This window comes from Poecilia mexicana, unplaced genomic scaffold, assembly GCF_051168715.1.
Source record: "Poecilia mexicana isolate PSO_F unplaced genomic scaffold, ASM5116871v1 scaffold_15, whole genome shotgun sequence".
Classification (NCBI taxonomy): domain Eukaryota; kingdom Metazoa; phylum Chordata; class Actinopteri; order Cyprinodontiformes; family Poeciliidae; genus Poecilia; species Poecilia mexicana.
The window spans coordinates 19,844,872-19,869,129 of record NW_028263384.1 but is presented as its reverse complement, the minus strand read 5'-3'; the positions used below and the strand labels follow the sequence as shown (position 1 = coordinate 19,869,129).

The window sequence follows — 24,258 nt, the reverse complement described above, 5'->3', positions numbered from 1 at the left end:
GACAAGCCATATGAATGTTTTGAGTTTTTATGAGACATCTTGGGAACAAATGAAAGTCTTCTCACAGGGGAAAGAACAATGCTGATGAGAGACAGATCTACATTTCCGCAGTTTAACAAAAAAGAAAATGTACTGGATTGACTACAAGTGTAATGCGTAGTACCGCTAGCTGCTAGGCTTTAAAAATGTGTCAAATTAGTTACAGCACACTATAAATGACAGTGAAGATTAGCACTGAGAGAAAAAAAGAGTCCCTGATGAAGATGTCTTATTGTGGTTTATACCCATATTTTTAGGAAAATGCTTTATTGGAGAACCATTATATGTCATATTTAAATATCATTTATGCATTGATCTGAAGTGTTTAAGTGGAGGGAATGTGGATTTCCCCCCTCTTGTTCCTGAAAAAACCAAAACGTGAAAGGTGGGTTTAAAACTACCCCAGGGATCCAAGCTGACAGTACATTTTATTTTGTCCATTAGTATAATATTGAAGCCAGTTTGATCAGAATCTATTGTCATAATACCCATAACGTATGTCCTGATTTGTATCACATTTAAAAGTTTTGCTTGTTTCAATTTAAGAACAGATATTTTATTAAAAGATTAGGTAAGACTACAAAAGAAAAATGAAGTTTTCTTTTTATATACAGTAGATGTCAGACTTTCTCTCTTTAATTTTTTGTTTAATTTTCTGAATAAAAGATTCCCTTTCATTCCAGCTTTATTTATAAAGTTCTTTAAAAACAGCAAAGTTGACCAAATTGCTGTACACCGTAACCAGAAATAAAAACAAGCAATACAAATACGACAACAGTAACTGTAAAAACCAACACTTACCCTGAAATATCTACCATTTAAGAAAAAAGGAAAGTTTTTGTTAGGGCTCTTTTTATTTTATTAATATACTATTTAATATCCAAGTGAAGATATTGGTGTGATATTTATCTGTCATACATCTTTATTTATCTTTCCATTAGGGTGACACTATGTTCTCCAAACCCATTAGAGGTGCTCAGTTTTATTATCTTGACAAATTCCTAGTCCTAACATCTGGACCTTCTCTATACTTGTACCTGTATAATGTGGACCTCACCCGCGATGATGTAAAAAGGTAATTACTAAGTTTTATGCTGTGTAAACACTTACAGTGACTTGTAAAAGTTTTCAGTTGGATTATTATTATTATTATTATTATTATTATTATTATTATTATTAAGTTCCTCAATGCATATACCACTTCCTAGATTTTTATTGGTAAAGAAAAACCGAAAACCATGTATCATTTTATTTTTACGTCACCATTAATAGCTATATTGCCTTAGTAATGTAACTGCACTTAAACACAGTATTGTTAACAAATAATGGCATATATTCTGGTAGACAGAGGATGACAGATTTAAAGGTTTTTACAACCTCTTTAGGAACCAGGCTTTATTGCAGGAGAAGCTTGGCATTTTTAATTCTACTGCAGACACTGCTGTGCTGACACTCATTAAGACAAAACTGCTCAGGTGCTCACTGCAAGCTGTCAGGACGTGTCTGGAAGCACATACAACAGAATGATGAACAGCATAAAATAATAAGTAAATTATATCCTATGACTGTATATGATTAGGATCTTTAAGAATAAGGTCATGATATTAATTGTTTTTTGGGTTTTTGTTTTCATCAACTTGACTAAAAATGGTATTATTTTCTTAGATATAAGCACCGGAGCATCATCAAACTGGCAAGTTGCTTAACACCATCAGCCTCGGAGATCACAGCCCTTTCTGCAGTCAACGATTTCCTCTCATGTATCCTTTTTAGGGTTTTATAGCTCTGGCGTCAGGAAGTGGAAAGGTAATATCACGTTGGTGCTGGCCGAGTGAGTCTACACGCTTTTCTCAGAGAATCTGGTCCATGTAAACCACAACAATCTCATAAAGACTTTGCACATAGCTTAAGGGCCTCCACTGCAGATTTTAGCATTTAGGTGTCTTTAGATTTTTTTCAGGAATGTCTGCGTTCCAGTCCGCTGTTAGTCTTTACAGCACATGTACTCACTCCAGTAACTCACTCCACAGAATTTGAGTTGGAATGGGTTTATTCCTGTCAGAAGCAATCACAGTGCTTTCCCAAATTAACTCCAAATGAAAATGCATGCATAGTGATAGCATCAAAATATGTTTGTTCTTAACAAATTTGGGGGATTGTTCACGTTTTTCACACAATTAAAACAATATGTTGTGAAATTACAAAACAAAATTGTTCAATTACTCGCTGCCATGGACTAGACTAGAGTCTTATCTAGGGTGTATGCCACCTCTTGTCAATGACTGCTGGAAATAGGCGCCATGGTGATCCTGCAAGGATAAACGAGGATAGACAATAAATTTATAGATTAATGGATATTCCTTTACTACACGTGTGAAATACATACAACCTAAAAAGTAGTTTAGTGAAATTGTTTTGTGTTATCTTTTTCTTTTTGTCAGTATGTTAATGTTTTAAAAGTGGTAAAATAAAAGCACTAGGAAAATAAATGCAGAACAGCAACTTTTAAGTACAATAAAAACCTTCAAAATATACTTTCAGTGTACAAATAAAACTGGAGATCCACCGATAAGACCTTTCACAGCATTAAATCAAATCATTTTCTTGGTTTATTGGTTTATAGAATGATAATGGTGGAAGTTATCATTTTAGATGCATTTCTAACATGTGGAAAAAAAAATGTTTCATCATACTTGACCTGTAAATGGTTGATCAATTGGTGCATCTCTGATTTTAATTTTTATACTATAATTATATGGCAGTACCACAAATATTTATTTTCATTTGACCACATCTTTTCTTAACAGCTTTTTTTTTTATTCAGACATTGTTCTGGTGAGTTGTTCAGATCGGTCCATCCAAGTTCTGGACATGAACAAAGGTGCAGTTGGTTCTGTGCTGCATGACGCCCACAGCAGAGCTATCCACTGCATCACACAGAACAAGGTGAAGGATTTTAAATGTGACAGAATAATTAAATAATTCATACTAACACTGAAAATATTCTATGTACAAGATGTATGAAAAAAGTTCTCTTGTCCAGCTGTTCTAGTAGAAAATGGAAATGTTAAGTCAAAGCACAAATCCAAATCATCTAATGAAGAGAAAAACACATTTTTAAATGGCCTAACAAATGTCCAGAACTAAATTTGGTGGTAAATTTGTAGAATAATCAACCTGGTGCCACAACCTGATACATCTGGAGATCCTATGCAAGCTTCAGTGAGCAAATATTGTCAAGGTCAGTGAGGCCGATAGACCAATACCAAAGAAGACTGATGCTGAAACTTAATTAAAGAACTAAGTATTAGTTTAAAGCTGCACACACCTTTGCAACTAGATTATACCTATTGTATCTTATTTTTTCTTTCAAACACATTCAAACACATTTTTTGGGGGTTGTTGACTTTGACACTTTTTTTTGGCCATTTTTGTAATAGCACTAATAAAATATAATTGTTTTTTGTTAATTACATTACATACATACATTACATACATATAAAGACACCCATCCGTGCTGTAAGCTTTTTTGATATTTTCTTTCACATGTACTTTGTAGGGGGTTTAAAATTTATAGTTTTATTAAATCTTATAGAAAACCTAAATCCTTTGTGAATGGATTGAGACTGAGACATTTCATCACTTTACCCACAGACTAAATCACTTGTGGACCAAACCCACAGAGCGAAGAATTTGCTTGATTTGGCATCTTTAAGCAGTGTGAGCCCTATCTTCCATCTTACTCCTGAAGGGTCGGTTATTTGGCAGATGTCACTGGGTTACATAAGACATCAAGGACTACTTTTTTATGTGTGTTACGCAAGGTACAGATTGTCTTTGAGGAAATAAAAGTGTTAGTTTGTGGTATGAAAACAAAAGGTCATCATTAAAAAACGCTGTGGTTAACCAAAAGTTTCCATGACATGATGCAAATTCATCAGTATAATTCACCTTGAATGTAAGTTACGGCTGTCTCAGGATTAATACTTTCATCTGTGACAGCAGGAGGACAGTCAGGCTAGAGTTGATGGCTTTGGAGAAAAGCCGTTTCACAAGGCTGTTCCATTATATGTCCTTACTCCTTCCTGTCTGACTTATGTGGTCCTAGTTTGACAAGCAGATTTTGCGCATATCCATTTGCTTTCCCCTGTATCTGTATAGATTTTAGTGCTTACATTTAAAATTCCAAACAGTGCTGCATGCAGACTTAATACGTTATAGAACCATCTTTTTCTGGAACTCTTGCACCAGATTTTTAATTGGATTTAAGACTAGATTTTGACTGGGCTTTTCAAACATGATAGGCTTTAATTGAAATAATTACATTGTCTCTTTGTAGGTTTAGTGCCTTTCTGTTCTTCCAGAAGCTGTTCTTACTGGTGCTTTTTGGGAAATATCACAGATCCATCGATAACGTGCACCAATAGATTTAAGAATTGTTTTTATCTAAATGCATTTCAGGACTTGACACTTGAGCTGTACAACATTATGACTGGGAAATTAACTGCATGGGGCTGTTTTATGTGCGTTTGTGTAAGTGCAAATTAGTTGTTTGATGGAATTATGTTTTATTTCAAAGTCAACCTATAGAAGTTGTTATAATCAGTAAAACTCCATTCTTCAAGGTCCTGGTGCTTGTAGTTGTCTCTTAGCTTTAGCACACCTGGCTCCAATATTAGTTCATTAGCAGAGGTCTGTAGAGCTGACTGCATGCTAGTAACATAGTGGAGTCATTTAATTCAAGTGTATAGGACAAGGGACACATCTAAAAGTTTCAGGACTCTGGCCCTTGAGGAATGCAGTTTGAGTTAGTATTTCTGAGTACTTGAGTTCTTTTAAATGTCATTGTGCAATGACAATAATGGGATTTGATTTGACTTTGATGGTAAACCTACTCCTCCTGCTGATTCAGTCTCTACCTCACCTGTTGTACTCTATTTACTTAGTAGGTGACTCTTGGTTTTTCTGAATTTCGTTTAGGTTTTGATGTAATAGGACACACTTTCAGATTTTTATTGGCTGATACGTTCTAAAATTATCTGTAATCGTCCATCTCAGAATTGTTTGAATGGTCTATCAAGTAAAATCCCAATAAAACACATTTGACTAAATGTGTTAAATTCCAAAGGACACTTTTACAAATCTCTTTCAGGTTTACAGCTACAGAAGGCAACTTTTACATATCTTTTTACACGTTTGTTAAAACCGCCACTATGTTGTGACACTGCAAAGCTCCTCTGCCTTCTTCCTGTGGTCCTACTGACATGTACAGAAATCAACAGATCAGTCTGAAACAATAAATCAGAGCCAGGAGGAGGGTCTTAACAGTGTCAATCACCCTCATGTATGTGCTGCTCACTCTGTACCACTTGCTCTCTGCTGCGCAACAGTTCCCTGCCATGAATGGCCTGCCATGAATGTGCAGGCTAGAAAACATTTCCACCATTGGTGGCAGATAAATATTTGCTGTACCAGTTCGTTGTTTCTCTGCCGTTAGCACACCTGCAGCATACTGGGAACCTTAAGCTGAGTGTACATGAGCATGACTGACAGCACTAAGACCTTCCTCCTGGCTCTGATTGGTTGTAAGAGGTGTATTTCTGGAGATGGCAGAAGGACTCAGGGATTTTTTTCACAGATTATCTGTCTCATGTTATACTGTCACAACATAGTGACTGTTTTAAGAAATATATAAAAGACATATTTTTTTGTAAAAGTTGCCTACTGCAGATTTAAGAGTTATTAATTTAGCAATGTAGTGTATAAATATAGTGCTTGCAAACAATATTCCAACATATTTCTTTAAAAAAAAAAGCTAAAAATAAAGGTCCATTCAAGCTTTTTATGTAACTTGTTTGCGACAGAGGCTTTGCTCAGTGAACCTTGATTGAAGTAACTTTTGTGTATTTTACCCTACATGCTTGACGCTCTGGACAGTCTGGATTAGCTGCATACACTCTCACTATTGGCATGGATTAACCCATTCAGCTTCAGTTCACTCTTGCACAGCTGACAATATTTATTTGGCCCAGATGTGCGTGTTCTTTGTCATCACATCTTTTGTGTGCAATACTCTATGGGAAGGGTCTAATTTGTTGTTTCAGCTTGGCTATTGCATCAATGAGGACTTCTCTTGACTAGAGCCTGGGGGCCTTTGGATGGTTTGGGGTTAGTAGCCGTGGATCAGAGGGATTGCAACTGGCTGGCCACTGCACACATAAAATCATACCTCCCTCCACTTTTGCTTTGTCCTCCCCGGGCAGGCCAGACATCAGAAACTGAAATTTCCGTCACCTCTCTGCAAAATTCACCTGGAACTCATCAGACCAGAGGACTTCTCGGAAAGCTGGAAAGGCCGTCTTGAACTCCTGTTCTCACACTCTTAATGGAAAACTAAACAAAGAACACCCCCACAGCTGCACTCTCTCTCCCTTGCTCACATGCTTAACTTTATCATCTGATAACTTGGTTTGGAAGTCATGAATGGAATTTATTTGTAGATATGGAGTGGAAGCTACATTTTTTGTTGGAGTCTATTTCAGTGGTATACCTAAAGTTTGGGAAATTATGCTGAACATATTTTACACAAATGTTACTATCATTACTTTTTTATTCTGCGCATGAAGTAAAGCCCCAAATCATCCATCTTGCCAGATTTAAGCCTAAAATTATTTTCATTCAACCAAGAAGTTTGTTTCTAGTTGGAAAAAAGACAGTCGTCACTCAATAGATGTGTGTACAACCAGTGTGCTGAGGGGCATATTCGTAGGAAATTTCCCCTGTGTTGGCTTTTCTCCACTTGCTACATGTTAATCTCAGAATTCAGTTAAAAAATCCTATTCATTACTTACAAAGACCCCATTGACCCAGCTCAATTTAACATAAAACACCTCATTATTCCATATCATCCAACAATAACCCTTTGCTTGCGGGACGCAAGTCTGCTTGTTGTTTCAAGAATACTGAGATCCAGATTGGGTGGCAGCACTTTTTATAAAAAAAAAAAAAAAATGCTTGATTGGCAGTTGTTGCTAATAGTAGCACGACTAAGCATTAGGTTCAGGAGTTATTTTCTTTTTCACACAGAAATCAAGCTGATTTGGATCATTTTTTTTCCCCTTAATCAATAAAGTCAGCTTTTGAAAGTTGTTACTCTTTGCTCTCTGAAACATTAAACATTTAATATGGATGTAGGGTTTTGCTTTATTCTCTTTTTTTTGTTTTGTATATTTTAAAGGGATCCACATTCACCTCACAGGCTCCAGAGTCATACAACCTATTCCTCACCAGTGCAGTTACAGATGGGGTGAAGATGTGGGACCTCCGCACAATGAGGTTTGTATAAATATGTTTTCTGAAAGACAACTTTATGTAAAACAAAATCAACCAAACCTTTGCTACAATGTTTGCTGTTTGTATTCTACTGTGTTTCAGTTTATGCTTTTCAGGAAGGAAACCTAATTTAGAGCATTAAATCAGTTTGACTGGTGTGTACAGCAATATAAACCTTTCCATGACATTTTAAACAAAGATGATAGTACTATTTAGAATACCTGTCAAAACTTTGTTAAATAGAATCTTTATTAGATGAATGTTTAGTCAAGAACTGAGCATTAGTTTTACCAATTTTTTTCCCCATTTGTTATTCTCTAGATAAAAAAACCACTTTCCTTTACAACTGCATAATGATTTTTATAACTCAAGCATTCCTTATGTGATGTTTGAATTAGCAAGTGTTTAATTTCCAAAGTTAATGCCTGAGGAGACATTTAACTGACTTTGATTCACAGAAGTCCTTGTAAGGCAGATGATTTATCTAGACCTTTTTGGATCTCCTAATGTTCTTTTTGGCCTCATAGAACACATTATTAAGTTTTGCATTCTTTCAAGTCTGAGGCTCCTCTCATATCAAATTCCTCATCCCAGACTCTGTCAGAACCTACTGCCTGACAAATATTTCACTTTGTTTCTAAATCAACTCCTAGTTTTTACAGCCATATTAGGATTATTATATTATGTATGTATAATTTTTTTTGTTATTCTTTTTGTTTATTGGTCATGTTTTAAGTTTTCAATCTTTTATTGTTTGTTTTTCTCTTTTGAAGCATTTTGTGATTTTCACCTGTGAGAAGTGCTGTAAGCATAAATGCTTTAAATCGCCTTTGTTAGATCAACAGGAAGCAAACAGAAGATGACAGATGAGCTGGTAGTTTGTCTAAACCCAAGTTGCCTATCGATCTGTGTACTATGTATGAATATGTGCACGTTTGGGATTATGCTCTAGTATAAAGTGTTTTCAGTGGTCAGTATGACTAATGCACTTTATAAAATCAGTCCATTTACAATTTCCAGTTCAGCCTCAATGTGAATTTATTTAAAGCTTTATGCATATCTTGTAGAGAACATTGTAGCTTCTTAGTCACAGCCCAAATGTTTCTGAGGTGTTTACTGCACAAACTCCAACATCTGTTGGAGATTGATCTACAAGCACAAGCATAAAACAAGTTTTAAATTTGCCAGATTTTTAATACAATGACAAATAACTGATAATGGTTGGATATGTATGTATGTATTCTCACTAATGAGTCTAATAGGGGCGTGGCAGTGTCGCAGAACTAAAGCGCACAACTCATGTATGGAGGCTTCAGTCTATTACTCGGCCATCAGAGGTTCGAGTCCCGACCTGTTGCAGCCCTTTGCCACATGTCTTCCCCATCTCTCAACACACACTTTCCTGTCAACTGACTGTCAAATAATGGCCACTGCAGCCAATAAAATCCCCCCCTGCCCCCCCAAAAAAGTAAAATTAGTAGATTAAATGGATCATGAAAATACATTCACAAAATCATTCCCAACAAAGTATACAAGGTTCCACATCAATTGTGAACCAAAATGCAGTCTTTATGCTGATTTGCTTTTGTTTATTACATCGATGACTGACACTGTGAACTCAGGTGAATTTAGTAACAACATAGGCTTCCACTTAGAAGGATCGCCTTCTAAGTGGATCGCCGTAGTGGCTAACACAGCCACTACGGCTGTGTTAGAGCCGTAGTGACTCTAACACAGAGCCACTACGGCGGTCTGTGTTAGTCATCAGGAAAATTCCATATAATCATCACTCACACAACACGGAGAATGTGGCTTTGTGGACCTCGCGTCAGCACCTTTCTTCCTGAACCGTTCCAGCCACATTCTGACCTAGAAATAAAATTAGCTTTAACCCTGATCTGGTGAAGCTATTTTAATGAGGTGTTTTGATCAAATATTTTGATAGCACCATTGATCTTAAAAAAAAAAAAGTTGTGGGTACTTCAAAATGTTTGTTGTATATGTGGCTCTTTTTATGTGAATACACAAAACTTTGAATATGAAACAATTTTGTTTGTGCTTTAACAAAATTCAATTTAATTAAGCACAAATATTAAGGTATTACATTAATTATATTGGCGATTGGATTTTGCCCTCATCAAAGCTATAATTTGTGCTGAATTTTTTGTCATTATCTTATTAATTTAGCTATGTAGGTTGATAGCTACAAACCTTTTTTTATTCTTTTGCACATTGCTTTTAATAACAATACTTAATATTAGAAAACGTAAAGATTTACACAGAAACTCACTGTAACATGCTTAAGTTCCAAAGACATGTTCACCATATTTTTGGAAACATCCTACTAAATAAAGTGAGGCACTTACTGAGAATATAAAAAAACTGCTCTTACCCTAAATCAGTGTTCTGAGAAAGCTTTGTCTTCACCCCACATAAAGTCTATTTCCGTACCTGGCTGCTGTTGCACATATCCAATTTCTAAATGGTCACAACTGAATATGACCTTCTTTCAGTCCAACTTAATGACACAAACATGTGAATCTCAAATACATGCTTTTGCCAAATCCTTTTCAAGCACAGCCCTGCAAACATGCCATCTCGTATAGGATTTCTAGGTTAGCCAGCTGTTGATGGTATTATGGCATGGTAAAGACATTACATGCTGCTGCAGACCAAATTAAATAGCCCAAAAGTTACACAAGGGACCCATTCATAGTTGTCTTTTCCCTGTTTTCTGCATCTAGACCTGAGTCATTCTGAACTCTTTGTGTTCAGCAGATTAAGATGTCTCCAAAATGTGTAGTTGCTGAGTTCTGATCTTTTTTTGTGCACCAGTGGCTATTAGATGAAGTTCGTGAAACCTGTTTCTTTTTCATATCAGCCTGAGTCTTTGCACTCAAGTGAAGATTTTTATTATATTTAATTTTAATATATCGACTGTAAAAAAGATAAGTGAAAAATATATTAATCCTCCACATTTTGTGGAACAGGTTTATTGATCAATTAATTATTCAGGCTACAACTCACTTCACCTTTAATGTAAACTTTGTATCACTGTGTGTGTCTCTACCACAGATGCGTGCGTCGTTATGAGAACCATGTGAATCTCTCCCATGCATGCTCCTCAGCCTTCTCACCATGCGGCCGGTTCATTGCCTCTGGCTCTGAGGATAAATGTGTGAGTTATGTTTATGCAACAAACATGTCAGCTTGATTTAGTTTGGAACAAAGGATGAGTATGTAGAAAAAGAACAAAAACACCTCATGTTGTATGGTGGAGGATCCGTAATCCTGGGTGCCTACTTCTCTTTCAAATACCCTGAGAACCTCATGGTGTTTTTCTCAAATGGGTCATCATTGGGTTCATCAAGAAGTGCTTCCTTATTTTTAGAACAGGGTTCTACAAAGTACTAACAACCTTTGATCCATATTTGTGCCACCAGAGATACAGTCTGGTAGGAATATTTATGCAATCGCTTATTTTGTGTTTCATATTTTTGTTTGTCATTATATCAAAGAAATCAGGTTTCAGTTTGGCATTAAATGGGTAACAGATCTAACACAAAGATTACCTTTTTGGATCTTTTTGTCAGCTACCATACAACTCCAAAGCCACACCAACATTCCACTGGTAAGAAAACGTTGAAATGAGAACCTAAAAATTTAAGGAAGCAGCTGCCAAGCTAACTCCAGATTTTTCAAGATTTGAAGGATATTCAGTCACTTTTGTGCCTTATTTATCAAAGCAGCGATGTTTGCAATACATATTATGTAATGCATGATACAGTGGACGGGGTATTCTTTTTGTGTCCTGACATATATAATAATTTTTGTAGTTTTGGAAATGTTGAACACCATCTCATCATCTCCTTCTAGAGAAGCCTTCTAGGCCATCTTTGTAAGCAGATTCATGTTAATTTTGCATTTGGCCAGCCAGATTAGTGCCGCCTACACATTTCATGATAGTGTTTCCCTTAGAGAACTTTTTTTTAGCTGACTTGGATAATCAACTGAGCTTAATCTACTGTTTCGTAGCTATGGTTAATTGTAATTGTAAAGTACCTCGAGACATTTGTTGTGAATTGGCGCTATACAAATGAACAAAATTGAATTGAGTAATCTTTGTCCTAACCATCAGAGTGCGATTATCATGTTAAATGTTGAACTAGGGTTTAGCAACAGCATCCGAAAGAATATATCACAGTATTCTGGTTGTGTGTAAGCAATTTGTGGAGCTGTAGTTATAACATCCTTCATAGATTGCTTAGTTTTGTATGATTTTTCAGAGTGGGTGGTTATGCTGCTTTGACGTGCCATGATACTTGCTTCTCAAACCACCTTCTGAGACAGCCAGGACATCATCTCATGTCTCAGCATGATACCTAAATACATTTTAAGCACTCTGCTTACTTTAAATTACTGCATTGAAACTAGTTTAATGAGAAAACCTCCAATGAAACAGCTACATCACTCAACTAAAATCTCCTCCAACAAGTGAAATGTTAAATATTTTGACCACATCATAGCCCTCCCTTCTTTTCCCCTTATCTCTGCTGTCTGGTTCATTCTGATGTGAAGTTAGATTTTAACATTTCTGTCCAATTTTGTTCTTTTTAAGGTCTTAACTCCACTACTCCATTTTTCCTATTTCAGACTTTTAAGTTTCCTGTCTGGATGGCAAAGCTTTTTATTTTCCAGCACCTCGAGTTATTCATATCCAGACTGTATCATTATCACTTTTACGTCCATTTAGGCTCATGATCATTTATGCCGGACATTTTTCATTTTTAGTCAAGATTTGTCCCAAAGAAAATCAAACAGTGCACTCATATATTTGTAGAGCTGTTTAATTGCTTTTCCAGACAGCGTCTTACCCTTACTTTCAAGTCTTTTTCAGAAGAGACAGACTCCTCTTTCTTTACCCATCTCTCTTCTGTTATATGTGTTTGTGGAAAGCAGTGAAATAATTTATCCATTGTGGTTGATGTTATTAATTATGGGGATTCAGCACAGCATGGACATTTAGAGCATCAGTGTTAAGATGGGACATTTCCAACTTTTCCTGGAAACTGGGAGAGTGTTTGTAGTGTGCTGCAGGGTATTTATTTGTGGCTGCCCTGAGACATCTATAAGCCAGGTACATTTATACTTGTCATAATATATCAAAAAGCAATCATGGTCAAAAAGGACAGGAACACTCTTGAAGGGCTCACTAGATTGTTTTACACTTCCCAAAACCTTTATTCAAGATGCTCCAGGAGGACAATTAGATTTTTTACAAACTATTAAAATACGCAGGAAATATATAGATTTCCAGATTAAGAACAACACTGATGGGTTATGAGTTCTTCCTAACCATCATGACCAATAAATATGCCAACAAAAATCATCAAACAGCTGGCCATCATTTTCCAAAACCTTTCTGTTGGCTACCGAATTGTGTGGTGAAACCTGGTAAGGGACATTTACCAAATATTAGCGAGCATTTGTTTAGTATTGACTCTGTATGTTTACAATACTGTGCAAAAAAATTGAATAAATTCAAACTTGATCCCAATTTTTAGTTTTGAATATTTCTGAAGTTGTATGTTATTGTTCAGCATCCTAAAAATGTTTCAGATAAATCATTGAAAGGTGAGAAGTTATGACGTTCATGTTCATAATGAAGGTGTATAATCTTCTGACTGGTACTGTGGCTTTCTTTCCATGTTTTAACATTCTCCTGCATCTGGGCTTTAATGGATGATAATAGCTAATGTTTTGGTTGATGTGTCATTTCAGGCATATGTGTACGATATTCGTGCCAGCACCTACCTCCACAAACTCCAGAGACACTCAGACACAGTACTCAGTGTGGCTTTTAACCCTGCAAAACCAGAGGTATCAGTAAGCTTTTTACACATTTCTATCAATTTTTTCATTAAAAAAGTCAGATTTCACTACATTTTTTGCAATATTTTACCCTTAGCACATATTCCTAATATAAAATCTTTTGAAATGCTTTTGGCATACTTTTCTTGAGCAAACACAGGGAAGCTGGTTAAAGTTGATAGGAAGATGGATGTTACTACATACAAAGCAATCCAGAAAAGAAAAAAAAAACATGTTAAATGCAGCAAAAGACATGAGATTGGGACATGGGACCCTAAACACAGCTGCATTGGAATGATTTAGAGCAAGGCGTATGCAGGTGTTAGATTGGCCCAGTCAAAGATCAGGCCAAAACACAGTTTTGAATCATTGATTAACCTTGAAAATGTGATGTTTGCTGAGAATCTCCAGCCAATCTGATTGAGCTTGAGCTATTTAGCAAAAAAGAATGGTCAAAGTCTCCAGTCTTTTTGGATGATTCTTACATTTATGTGTTTTTTACTCTATTTTATTGTTATGCAGTTTAGACAGAAAACTTTTAGAACTTTGACATTGACAGCATTAACAATGATTTTTATTTAAATTTCCCTTAAATACCCTTTAAATCTAACTGGCTCCACACTCAGCAAAAAACAACTCATGCATATATGTGTGTGTGTGTGTGTGTGTGTATATATATATATATATATATATATATATATATAACATGTATATATATATATTTTAAGATATGTAATAGTACACCAATTTCTTTATAAGATGATTCCTAGAGTTGTTTGTAATGCCCCAGAGAAAGGGAATTTGCACCTGAACCATTTTTAAATGTGCACCAAAATCACAACCTCCACATGATGACTCCTGAGACTAGTTGACGGCCCATTCGACCCACAGCACATGTTTTAAATCTGCACATCCATCTGTGTAACTCCATTTGGAGAAAACTTTTCATCACAGCAGTGATATTTTCAGATTTTCTAGTCTGAAAATGGAAACCTTGGTCCACAGCCATTCACTGGCTACAATGATCTGCACAGTTTAAAGCCACACTTAATCAGTCAGAGCAAACTTGTTCCACCTCAGGTCTTCTGGACGTTCTATTTTATTTGATAAGACGCGAATTAAAAGCAGACAGAGTTTGTTTTGTTTTTTTCTTTTTCAACTAAGTTAAACCTTGCTTTTTTACGCAGATTCTTCTCATTTTGCTTTGTTCTTATATATCCAGAAGAAGGTTGTGATAACAATCAAATACAAATGCAAGTTTGTGCCATTTGGGGAAATATGTGTACAATGTCCACCACAATTTATTATTTAAAGTGTGTAAATGTTAATAGACATTGTGTTAGCATAGAATTACACAAAAATCTCTTTAATTTATTTTTTACTTATTCACGCATACTGATTCACCAGCTTGGGTTTATAGACATTGTATAACACCATTTACCTCTACTCTTCACCGCTTACCTGTTTTCCATAAGTTTAAACAAAATTAGAAGATAATTTTGACAGAAATTCTTTTTACATTCTTCTCCAAACAGTCTCTCATCCTCTACGCACGTGCATTTTCAGTTCTGCCTGCAGGTTTTCTGTAGAATTTAGGTGGAATGAACTAAGGACCTTTTCTTCTGGTTAATCATATCTGTGTTGATTGGTAGACCGTCCTATAACCGGTGGATTGCCGAATTGAACCCCGCTACACCCGTCTCAGTGGTTGTGTCCTTGGGCAAGACATTTCACCCACCTTGCCAGCTGGTTGCCAAATCCACAAATGGAGAGCAAGCACTCTGTTTTATTTATTCTTTCTTGAATGTGTGCAAGGTTGATTTATGCCAGACTCACCTTGTGATGCTGAATCTTAGTCTCATCTGATCAGAGTAGACAGGCCCAATTAAGATCTAAGGCATATTTAGCAAATTACATATTGTTACTGTTGGACTAATAAGATGACCTGCAAAAAGGTTTGGAAACTAAGTTACTAAATTTAAACTGTTGGTTAAAATGTTTCCCCAACCTGTGCTCATCTTGCTGTTTAGCCACATTTCAGGACCAGCTGTTTTCCATATTTGCTGCTGTGAGAAGCTTTTGATGTTTGACACAGGCAGATAGTGTAATGCATTTTTCTCCAATCATTTTCCACTCGTGTTTCCCACCTTATTACTTCAAAGACCATGAAAATGACTGTTCTTATGTGGTCAATGGAAGCATCCTGATTTTATTTTGTTGCCCTGCAAAATCTTATGGGCTTTCACAGTGCTTCTGCTTTATAACCTTACTAATGCATATTATCGACAATTAAATATAAAACAGTAGAGGTGTGCCTCCAATCTTGTGCAAAACCTGCACCTAATACAAGTTTCCTTCTTGTATTAAAATGAAGTTGTTAATCTAAGGGATTATATACAATGAGAGAAAGAGAAAAGAAAAACATATCAGTATAATCCTAATAAGGCTAATTAGTCGCCATTTTATTTTCTGGACTTTTGATCATGCCTCTCTTGTCTCCATTACTATGAATCTCAGTGACAGAGACTTTGCGCAGAGCTTTGTTCACTCACCAAGACAACCAGCTGTATGTGAAAAGTTCATACGCGGTGTCATCCAAGCTTAGATGAGCAGAGAGTGAATCATCTGAATGACTTCCATGCTCTCACTACTCTCCATGTCATTTTGTATCATCTTTGTTCATTTGCAGCACAGTACAGCATACAGCTGGGGTCCCACCAGGTCTTTTCACTGTATTATTTAATTTGTGGCCTTTTGGCATTTCAAAAGGTAAGACATATTGCTTAGCAGGGATTGACTGAACCATAAAGTTTGACCCAGAGCACAATGCCTTATAGCAAAACAAGCAAACTTAAACTGTAGTGATTGGTTCATTTATGCACTTGTGAGTAAATAGACAAATATCTCCCAACAGATAACTGTTTGAGGTAACTTTTTGTTTGCCACATTTTGTCGTTGGATTATTTAAAGTTTATTCGCCGGATCTGGGCTATTGATTGAAACTTAAAGAGATCACCTTATATTTTCTTTCATGTTACATTCTGTGTGATACTGCAGTTATTTCTAAAAGAAATGCTTTGCAACTGAATTAATCAACAATGAAAGTGGTCAGTAGTGTTCGGTAGTCTGGCTTCAAAGTCAACCCAGGAAAACGTTATAATACTAGTGCCAGTTTTTGAATTGAATTTGCTTTTAAAATATCTTAAGTATGAAAAGGTATATCGCACCAGCACACCACATAAAACAATTGCAGCATCTTCTGCACTCACTGGCAAAAAGTACAGAAACAACATTACCATATTATATCAATACATTTTTTGAATTGCGAAATATACCGCACAGAGAGAAATAACCTGTGCCAAACTAACTGGCTTCCTTCTGTCAATGTATCATGCATATCCCCTTTTGCAGTTAGTCTCCTTGTATAGGATTTCACAGTGCTGGAACAGACAGAGTAAGGAATATTTTTTTCATTCGTCTTCGCTCTATGTCTCTTAAGTCCAAAAACGTATCTATGACCATTTTGCTACGTATTAGTTTTAATGCTTTGTTGGTATAGTGAAAGCTTGGCATTGTGGCTGCCCATCTACTTTTCCATGTATCAAACCCATCTTTTTTTCTCCATTGGGATTCTTATTGCAGATTAGTCTTTTATAGTGCTATTAGTGGGCGTTGTGCTACACAACTATAAAAACATGTAGAAGGAAAAATCAGTTCTAATCGTATTATCACAGTCATAAATTGTCAACAGGCTGACACGTTCTCTCAAGGATTCCAATATTTAAGAAAAGTACCCATTGAAAATCTAATCTGCGCCGCATTTTTAAGTGTCATATTTATTTCTGCTTTGAACTTTGAATTTGTGCTCTGTGGTATTGAGCCATCATGGCTGACAGTAACTTAGATTATGTAACGAGCTGTGTGTCTCCTGCAAGTCCGCAATCTGATTTCACTTAGCATTCCCCAAAGGTTCTAAGTTTAACTTTGATCTATAAAAATACAATAAATCAACAGAAATAGCAAGATGTTTCAGAGACTTCTTTTGTCTATTTTTGTGTGAATAAAGGTTTTCCAGATTATTAAAGGGCAAATGGTTTTGAAAAACAATCTACTCTCTGCTTGTGTAAGAGCTGAGTTGTCTTACATAAGGACATCTGACGGTGCAAATGAAGTCAATAAACAGAAACGCAACCTATGAGGGCTGCTTTCCTTCGAAGTGCAGCGTTTAGGAAAACTCGATAACTCATTTGAACTGGTGCTCCCTGACCCCACCATGTATTTCTCTAGTAAATCATCTTGCAATAAGCTCTGACGTCTGGCCCCGGGGGTCACCCAAATTCCCGGCTTACGATTTATGTGTCGGTTTGCTGATATTTGCTAGAAGTACAGAATCTAAAACCAAAAAAAGTCTATTGCTTTTTTTTTTTTTTTTTTTTAATCCAAAACAGTTATATAGTTTTGATCTTCCATGTTGGCATAAGATAAATTGAAATTCTTTTCCCATTTCATTTAAAAGGTTGCAGTGTCTTTTAGAGTGAGTTTATCTCTGACCCTGTTAAGTTTTAAATAGCTGCTTTTGCAGTGTGGGAGGAAAGACCTAAACTGTTAATTAAGTTCCCTGAATAAGATGACTAAAAGGCAACTCCTTAAAGGTTAAAGACACTGTAAAGTGAACTGCTACATCGTTTAACAGATACCCATATACAGACATGATGTCCTCGTTTTAACCTGGCTACATTTAGAAGAAACACGCTCGTCTTTGGCCTTGAAGCACACTTAGAAATCATTTGTGTATTCAAAGTAGACTGAAACCTTCACCAATCAAAGTCGGGTAAACTTCTCTCCATTTTATGATGCTTGAGTCATCCTCGGACCACAGCATGTGTGACTCTCCTTTCCAGCACAGTCATCTGCCTGCTGGTAAAAGATTTCTCCAGCATAAAAGTGCTGTAGTGTACATGGGAAACAATGTTGGAGGACAGCTGGGCCAAATGTCTTGTTTTTACCAAGTAGTTTTCTTCTGTTCCTATTGTTAGATTTCTCTGAAAGACACAAGTTTTACAACCAGCCAGCACCTCCGAAGAAATTGCCATAAAGGATATTAATACAGTCATTGACAATTAAACAAGAATCCCCAGAGAAACTGTTTATTGTTTTGAACGACTTGTAAAGTTATTTTTGTCCTAGAGTGTAATAAAGTTTAACAACTATACCTGCTTTAAATGATGTAAAACAGAGTTGAAATTTGCTTTTAGACATTGAAGTAAAATTTTGCCCATTTCCCAACTTTAACTCTCTTTTAACCACTGCAGTCTAAAAATATAGTGGCTTGTAGAAGTTTTATTACCCAATGAGTTTATTCAGGGTCAAGGTATGAAACAATATCCAAGCATCTCATGGAGCGCTTTATATTTATTTGTGTTGCTCTGTTACATAAAATCCCCATAAAATACATTCAAATTTGTGATTGTAACATATGGAGAAGTTAGGATGTATGAATATGCTTGCGAGTAACTCTATTCTATTTAAATTACAAGTTTCCTATATAGGGAATGCCCACAAACATTACACTATAGAATACATTCTGGGATTGTGAGAGTTACGTACCTTTCACCTCTGCCAAAGAGTAGTCAATAGGTTGTGAAGAAACATAGTGACAGACAAATATAAGAAAAAGCAAATATGGAGAGAAAAGGCGAGGAAGCATGGTTGTATTTATCTTACGAGAGGTTATGAACCGTTTTTATTTCTCAGAGATTTGGAGCTCGAGCAAAACTTGGCCAAAACTAACAGTTACAATTTTCCAGAGAAATGTCATTTTCTCACCATCCAACTGTAGCACCATAATGATGGTTATTTTCACAGCCAGCAAATGTGCTGTAATGCAAATGCTGGCAGTAACTTTTAGATAGATTAAAAATAAGTACTCTTCTGGTTCCTCCATGACTTTGTACTCCAAATGGCTATATAATTTGGTAAATGCTGGGATCTTGAACTCAGCACATATAAAACTTTTTTTTTTCCAAGGTAAGGCCTGGATCTGACATAGTTCTGCACAGTAGTTTCAGCTGGCATATCAACCAACAAACTAGCACTACACTGTGACATCATGTGGCCTTCCTTATTGGCATTGATGCTGTTTGGCATTGAAAGTTTTGCGGCAATGCTTCATTACCACTACTTGGTCTTTTGGCTCACAGAAAACTTATGAATGAAGTACTTCTTTAGAGTCAAAAAGTGATTACCTTTATGTGTGGCTCTTAATTATTGAATAGAGACCAGAGTGGAGATTGATTGCAGCTTACTGTCATTTATCATTTTTTTATGATAAATGACATGTGTGGAAAATTAATCATTTCTATGGGAAAGACATCTTTGGTCCTAAGCACAGTGGAACAAGGAAATCAGGGCTGTTTGTAACTCCTTTTATCAGTAGGTTGGAAAGAAGCGTCTTGAGTGACATGCTTGTCAAGAAAGTTCATCCAGAGAAGAAAGTAAAAGCTGACACTGATGTCATTCTTTCTCTCTCTTCCTTTCTCTCACTACTCCAGTTGTTAACAGGAACCTTGGACGGGAAGCTACGACTGTTTCAGTCAAGCACAGGGTCCCATTTGTCCCATGACACCAGCGCTGCTGTTCATTGCATCTCTAACGTGACTACGTAATTACAGATGGCTGCAGGAAACACCATGCAGCTTTCATTAAGGGAGCTGAAACCCACAGGCAAGGATTTTATAAGAAAGGAAGAATTTAAGTATTTTGTTTCTGTTGCTTTCAGCTAAAATGAAGATCAAAAACACTCTAAGCGTTACTGCTGATGTATGTTCTTTTGTGTTTGCTATGAATTTTAAAAATGAGCAACACATTGCAGCTTGTTCATCTTAGCTAATCCCCCAATGTTTACTTATTTCCTTCTGAGAGTCAGAGGAATGTCAGAGTTAGCCACATTAATGTGGTACGTCTGTATTTGACAATTGTAGATACATTTGCCAAAAGCATTGTTATAGATCATTCTAATTTCTGAAGCATTTAGACACTCAAGCATCACAATAACTATTGTTACTTATGTGGAACAGATGTATAGAATCAGAGGCGGTGGCCACTATTTACCAGATCACTATGTCAGAGCCATGACATCAACTGGGTGCAACCGTTTTGGCTGCCAGAAACACATATGCTCCTACTGTTCATACTAACAAAACAGGCTTCAGTTTTTTTTAGCTCCATAGTAACTCTTTTCTCCCCGAATCATGAGTAATATAAATGTTTGCAGGGTAAAGACAAAAAGTTGTTGAGTTCCATTTTATGCAGATGATGCACTAGTGTAGTCTGTTAAAAAACAGTCTAAAGGACATGAGAATGTCTTTAATACAAGACATAAACCTAAATGCAGATTTAGCTCTCTGATTATAATTTGTAGCCCTAATTGAATATCAAATATTAGTGTGCAATATTGCTTCACAAAGGACTGATTTTGCATAGTATTATGTTTTAAGTGTAGCTGATTTATGCAATTTATAATAATAAATAATGTTAAGACTGTAACATCCCTGAATGAACACCTCACTGGTCCACTAAGCACTCAAATTAGGTTAACCAAAAGCAATTTTTAATTGTTCTAAATTGTATTACATACATTTGTCCCCTGTTCTTTACGTTATTTTTGTTTTAGTTTTGATTTCTATTTAGTTTCCTAACAAATACAAGAAGAAATGAATTAATGCCAAGTTTGGAGAAGGGGCTGTGTTTTTTGTTTGTTTGTTTTCATGCTTGCTTAATTTAGTTCTTCTTGACCTTACTTATACAGTGTTAACTGTTTAGCTTGTTTACAGATGTTGTTCATCCTTCTATATATAAGTTGTTCGCATTGAGAACACTAGAATTTATGTCGCACAAGTGAGGATAGCAGCATTCACAGGAAGCTAATCATTAACCCAAAACAGCATAATCACTGTCCACCAGCAGTAGGTTACTCAAACTTAAAACTGATTAATTAGGGATCTTAATCTGACAACAGTCAACTGACACAAGTAATCTGAAACAAAAGGAATAGAACAGGTCAAGAACGGTTCTTCTAGACTAAACTAATAATGGTCATGATATGTAGGCTATTATAAGCATTAGACGTCTTCTCCCCGGACCCCAAGGCTGGTGGGGGAGCCCGAAGTGCAGATGGAAGCCTGAAGGAGCTGGGAAAATGAGGCTGGGGAAGGAGCGGAGGTGGGCTGAAGCTCAGGTGACGAGCACATGGAGTCATGGATGGAGCACCTTATAAACGGAGGCTTTTTCAAATCTAGAGCGACCATGAAGCACTTGAGAAGGGCTGACACTGAGGTTGGTGGTTGCCAGTCGGAGCAGAAAATCTCCTAATCTGCAAATAAACACACTCCTCTTCTCTGCTTGGATACAAGGGAAAAAAAAAAGATTAAATATTTTCTTCTGTTGATGTTACTTTATAAATCATATCAAACCGCTTGCTTCTGTTTTCTCCAGAAAAACTTCTACTACTGGTATTTTGCAACACTTAATCAAATCTTCAGAGGCTTCAGAGGACTTTACCTTTCTGGAAAATATAAAAATTTCCAGCTTAACTCATCTCCTATCCATTAGGAAAGATATTGTACTTGATGCTGGTGCTGAAGATGGAATGATAAATCCTCTCCTGGGCTGCTGATTCATAGGAGTTCTCATTTCTTTCTTGTTCTCTGTCCAGTAGTCTGCTTTTGATTTATACTGTCTTTTTGGACTATGTGCTTTAATTGATTCCAAAGCCAGATTGCCATCTGTTTTATTATTTTGATTTCAACTTATACATTAGTAGCAGCCACATGTCTTATCACAAATTCTGGTGTTGGGTCTGTCGAGGATTATGTTTGTCTGTAGTATGTGGGATTTGGTGTCTGTTTTTGTGCTACAGAGACAGATATGTACTGGCAATGCTGGGTTCATCCTATCATGGTGAGCTTTAGTGTTCCTCCAAGCAGAAAAATAGGAAAACAAAACATAATAAATTGTCTTTTTTGACTAAATTTATGAAGCTGCATTCTCCCCCCTTCTGCATGCTGGAACGTGTTTCTGTCTTCTATTAAATGAATTAAACTGCTGCTTTTATAAACTGAGAACATTTTTTTAGACAAAGGTTATACATTGCCATATGCACACATTCCTCCTGTGTGTGAGATCTTTTTTTTTTTTTCTTGGTGTACTCCCTACGTTGATCTCATCAGAACAGAATGGGGATGTAGCTGAAAATGGCCGCACCTATGAGCCCTCATTTATTCCTGTAAAGAGTTTAATTTTTCAGAAAATATTTTTGTTCTGTTAGAAGAACTTTGTCTGGACCAGGGCGTGCACAGATTTAGGACTTTGGGCAGAATGTGACACCACATTCAGTGAAAACAGTCTCTTTGTATCCCAGTGTTAATGCAAATGCTAAAATATCTCACAATGTTGTCTTATTACCCCTTTAAATTTCAGTTTACATGCTCTTGAAGTTATACTTTGGGCTTAAATTTGTGAGTAATCAGCTGAATATTCCACAAAATGCTACAATGAACTCAAAGTTACAGAAGGTGAATTTCTACAATGCCTGAAAAATGTTAATATCCTTTGAAATTTGCCACATTTCATCATATGTGGCAATGATGAAACTTCAAGATGTTTTATTTGGGTGACCAAAGCAGCACATTATGGCGATGTGGAATAAACAGCATGGTATTTAAAATGCTTCTACAAAACAAATCTGAAAAGCAAGGCTTGCTATTCAACCACTTTTACTTTAAGTGACATCTACTTCAACCATTTCAGAAGGCACGACCAACCTGTATAACTTAACATAAGTATAAATACGGTTGTTCTGGGAAGACCTTAACGGTTTCTTGGAGAATTCTAGTGAATAAACAGCACAATGAAGACAGGGTCTCGCTGTAAAACAATCCCAAAGCTTTGAAATTATTCAATAGAAAAAAAAAAAATTCCCTTGCTAATTTTCTCTTATTGGGAGCAGAAACAGCTGGACAGCAGATAGGGTTTTATTTTTATTTTTTCTGGCTGATTAATCAAAAAGGGATTTGGGCTTTAAACATTTTACTACACTGTTTCAAAACAATCGAACGGAATAAATTGTACCATAAAACCAGTCAATGTGTGGTTTATTGAGCAGTTGTTAAGATTTGGATGACTAAGGTAATGATGTAGATCCTTTGAGAGAAAAAGGGAGATGTCTGGGAAATTAAATAAAGCTCTGCAAAGCACTAATTAAGCACAGCAGCAAACAGAAAATAAGCCAGGTATAATCATCAAAGTGCTGGGAAATTTCTGCTAATCTCTTACTATTAACACAACCAACACAGGCATCAATAACAGATCATAAAATCAAATATCATAGACAAAAAAAGCTCTGTGAGGTGAAATTCTATTCATTCAACTATTGTGACGTTTTCAATGTATGCTAAATAATGAAAGGACACAAAAAAAAAAAAAATAAAATCACCATTAGAAGGCCTGTAACACAAAGTGCCCACGAGCAGCCAGGGGTTAATGGACTCAATTCTGGAAGGTCATGGGGGATCCTCATAGACCGACATATGCACCCTGTAGAGCAGTCACAAATTAGTTTGCTAGTCAAGCAAAGGAGCATCTGCTTCCAAGCCAAAGATGCGGTGAAGCCCAGGACTCTACTCCCTCCACCCTCCTGGTTGCTCAAGGCATCACACAAAGATGTACCCCCCACCCTCTGAGAGTCCAACACGCTGGGCAGGCACTAGACCACTGTGGCTGCTGTAACTCAGAAGGACCGAGGAGGGCACATTACCACCCCTCGGGGGCAACAAATACCACATGTGGCCTCTGTGCAGGAGTCAACAGATTAACCAGGTACCAATCCATCATATGGCCAATTCAGACCCGAACAACCATTCATGGTTGCGTTACATATTCTGTTTGAACTATGTTAATAAACCAAAGATCCTTATTGAACTGCCCTTACACAGTGAGAAACTGAGAACTGCCTCAGCC

General features: G+C 36.4%; 1 protein-coding gene across 1 annotated transcript in view; it reads left to right on the top strand.

Annotated features, from left to right (window-relative positions):
* The window catches only part of wdr27 (WD repeat domain 27), a 38,331-nt gene extending 14,601 nt beyond the window's left edge, over nucleotides 1-23,730 (top strand). The window contains exons 18-24 of the mRNA XM_014983166.2: nucleotides 981-1,114; nucleotides 1,705-1,799; nucleotides 2,864-2,985; nucleotides 7,277-7,374; nucleotides 10,447-10,549; nucleotides 13,153-13,251; nucleotides 19,794-23,730. Of these exons, the coding sequence (XP_014838652.2) occupies nucleotides 981-1,114; nucleotides 1,705-1,799; nucleotides 2,864-2,985; nucleotides 7,277-7,374; nucleotides 10,447-10,549; nucleotides 13,153-13,251; nucleotides 19,794-19,907 (765 nt within the window). The 3' untranslated portion in view covers nucleotides 19,908-23,730. The remainder of the gene's footprint in view (nucleotides 1-980; nucleotides 1,115-1,704; nucleotides 1,800-2,863; nucleotides 2,986-7,276; nucleotides 7,375-10,446; nucleotides 10,550-13,152; nucleotides 13,252-19,793) is intronic.
* The last annotated feature ends 528 nt before the right edge of the window (nucleotides 23,731-24,258 follow it).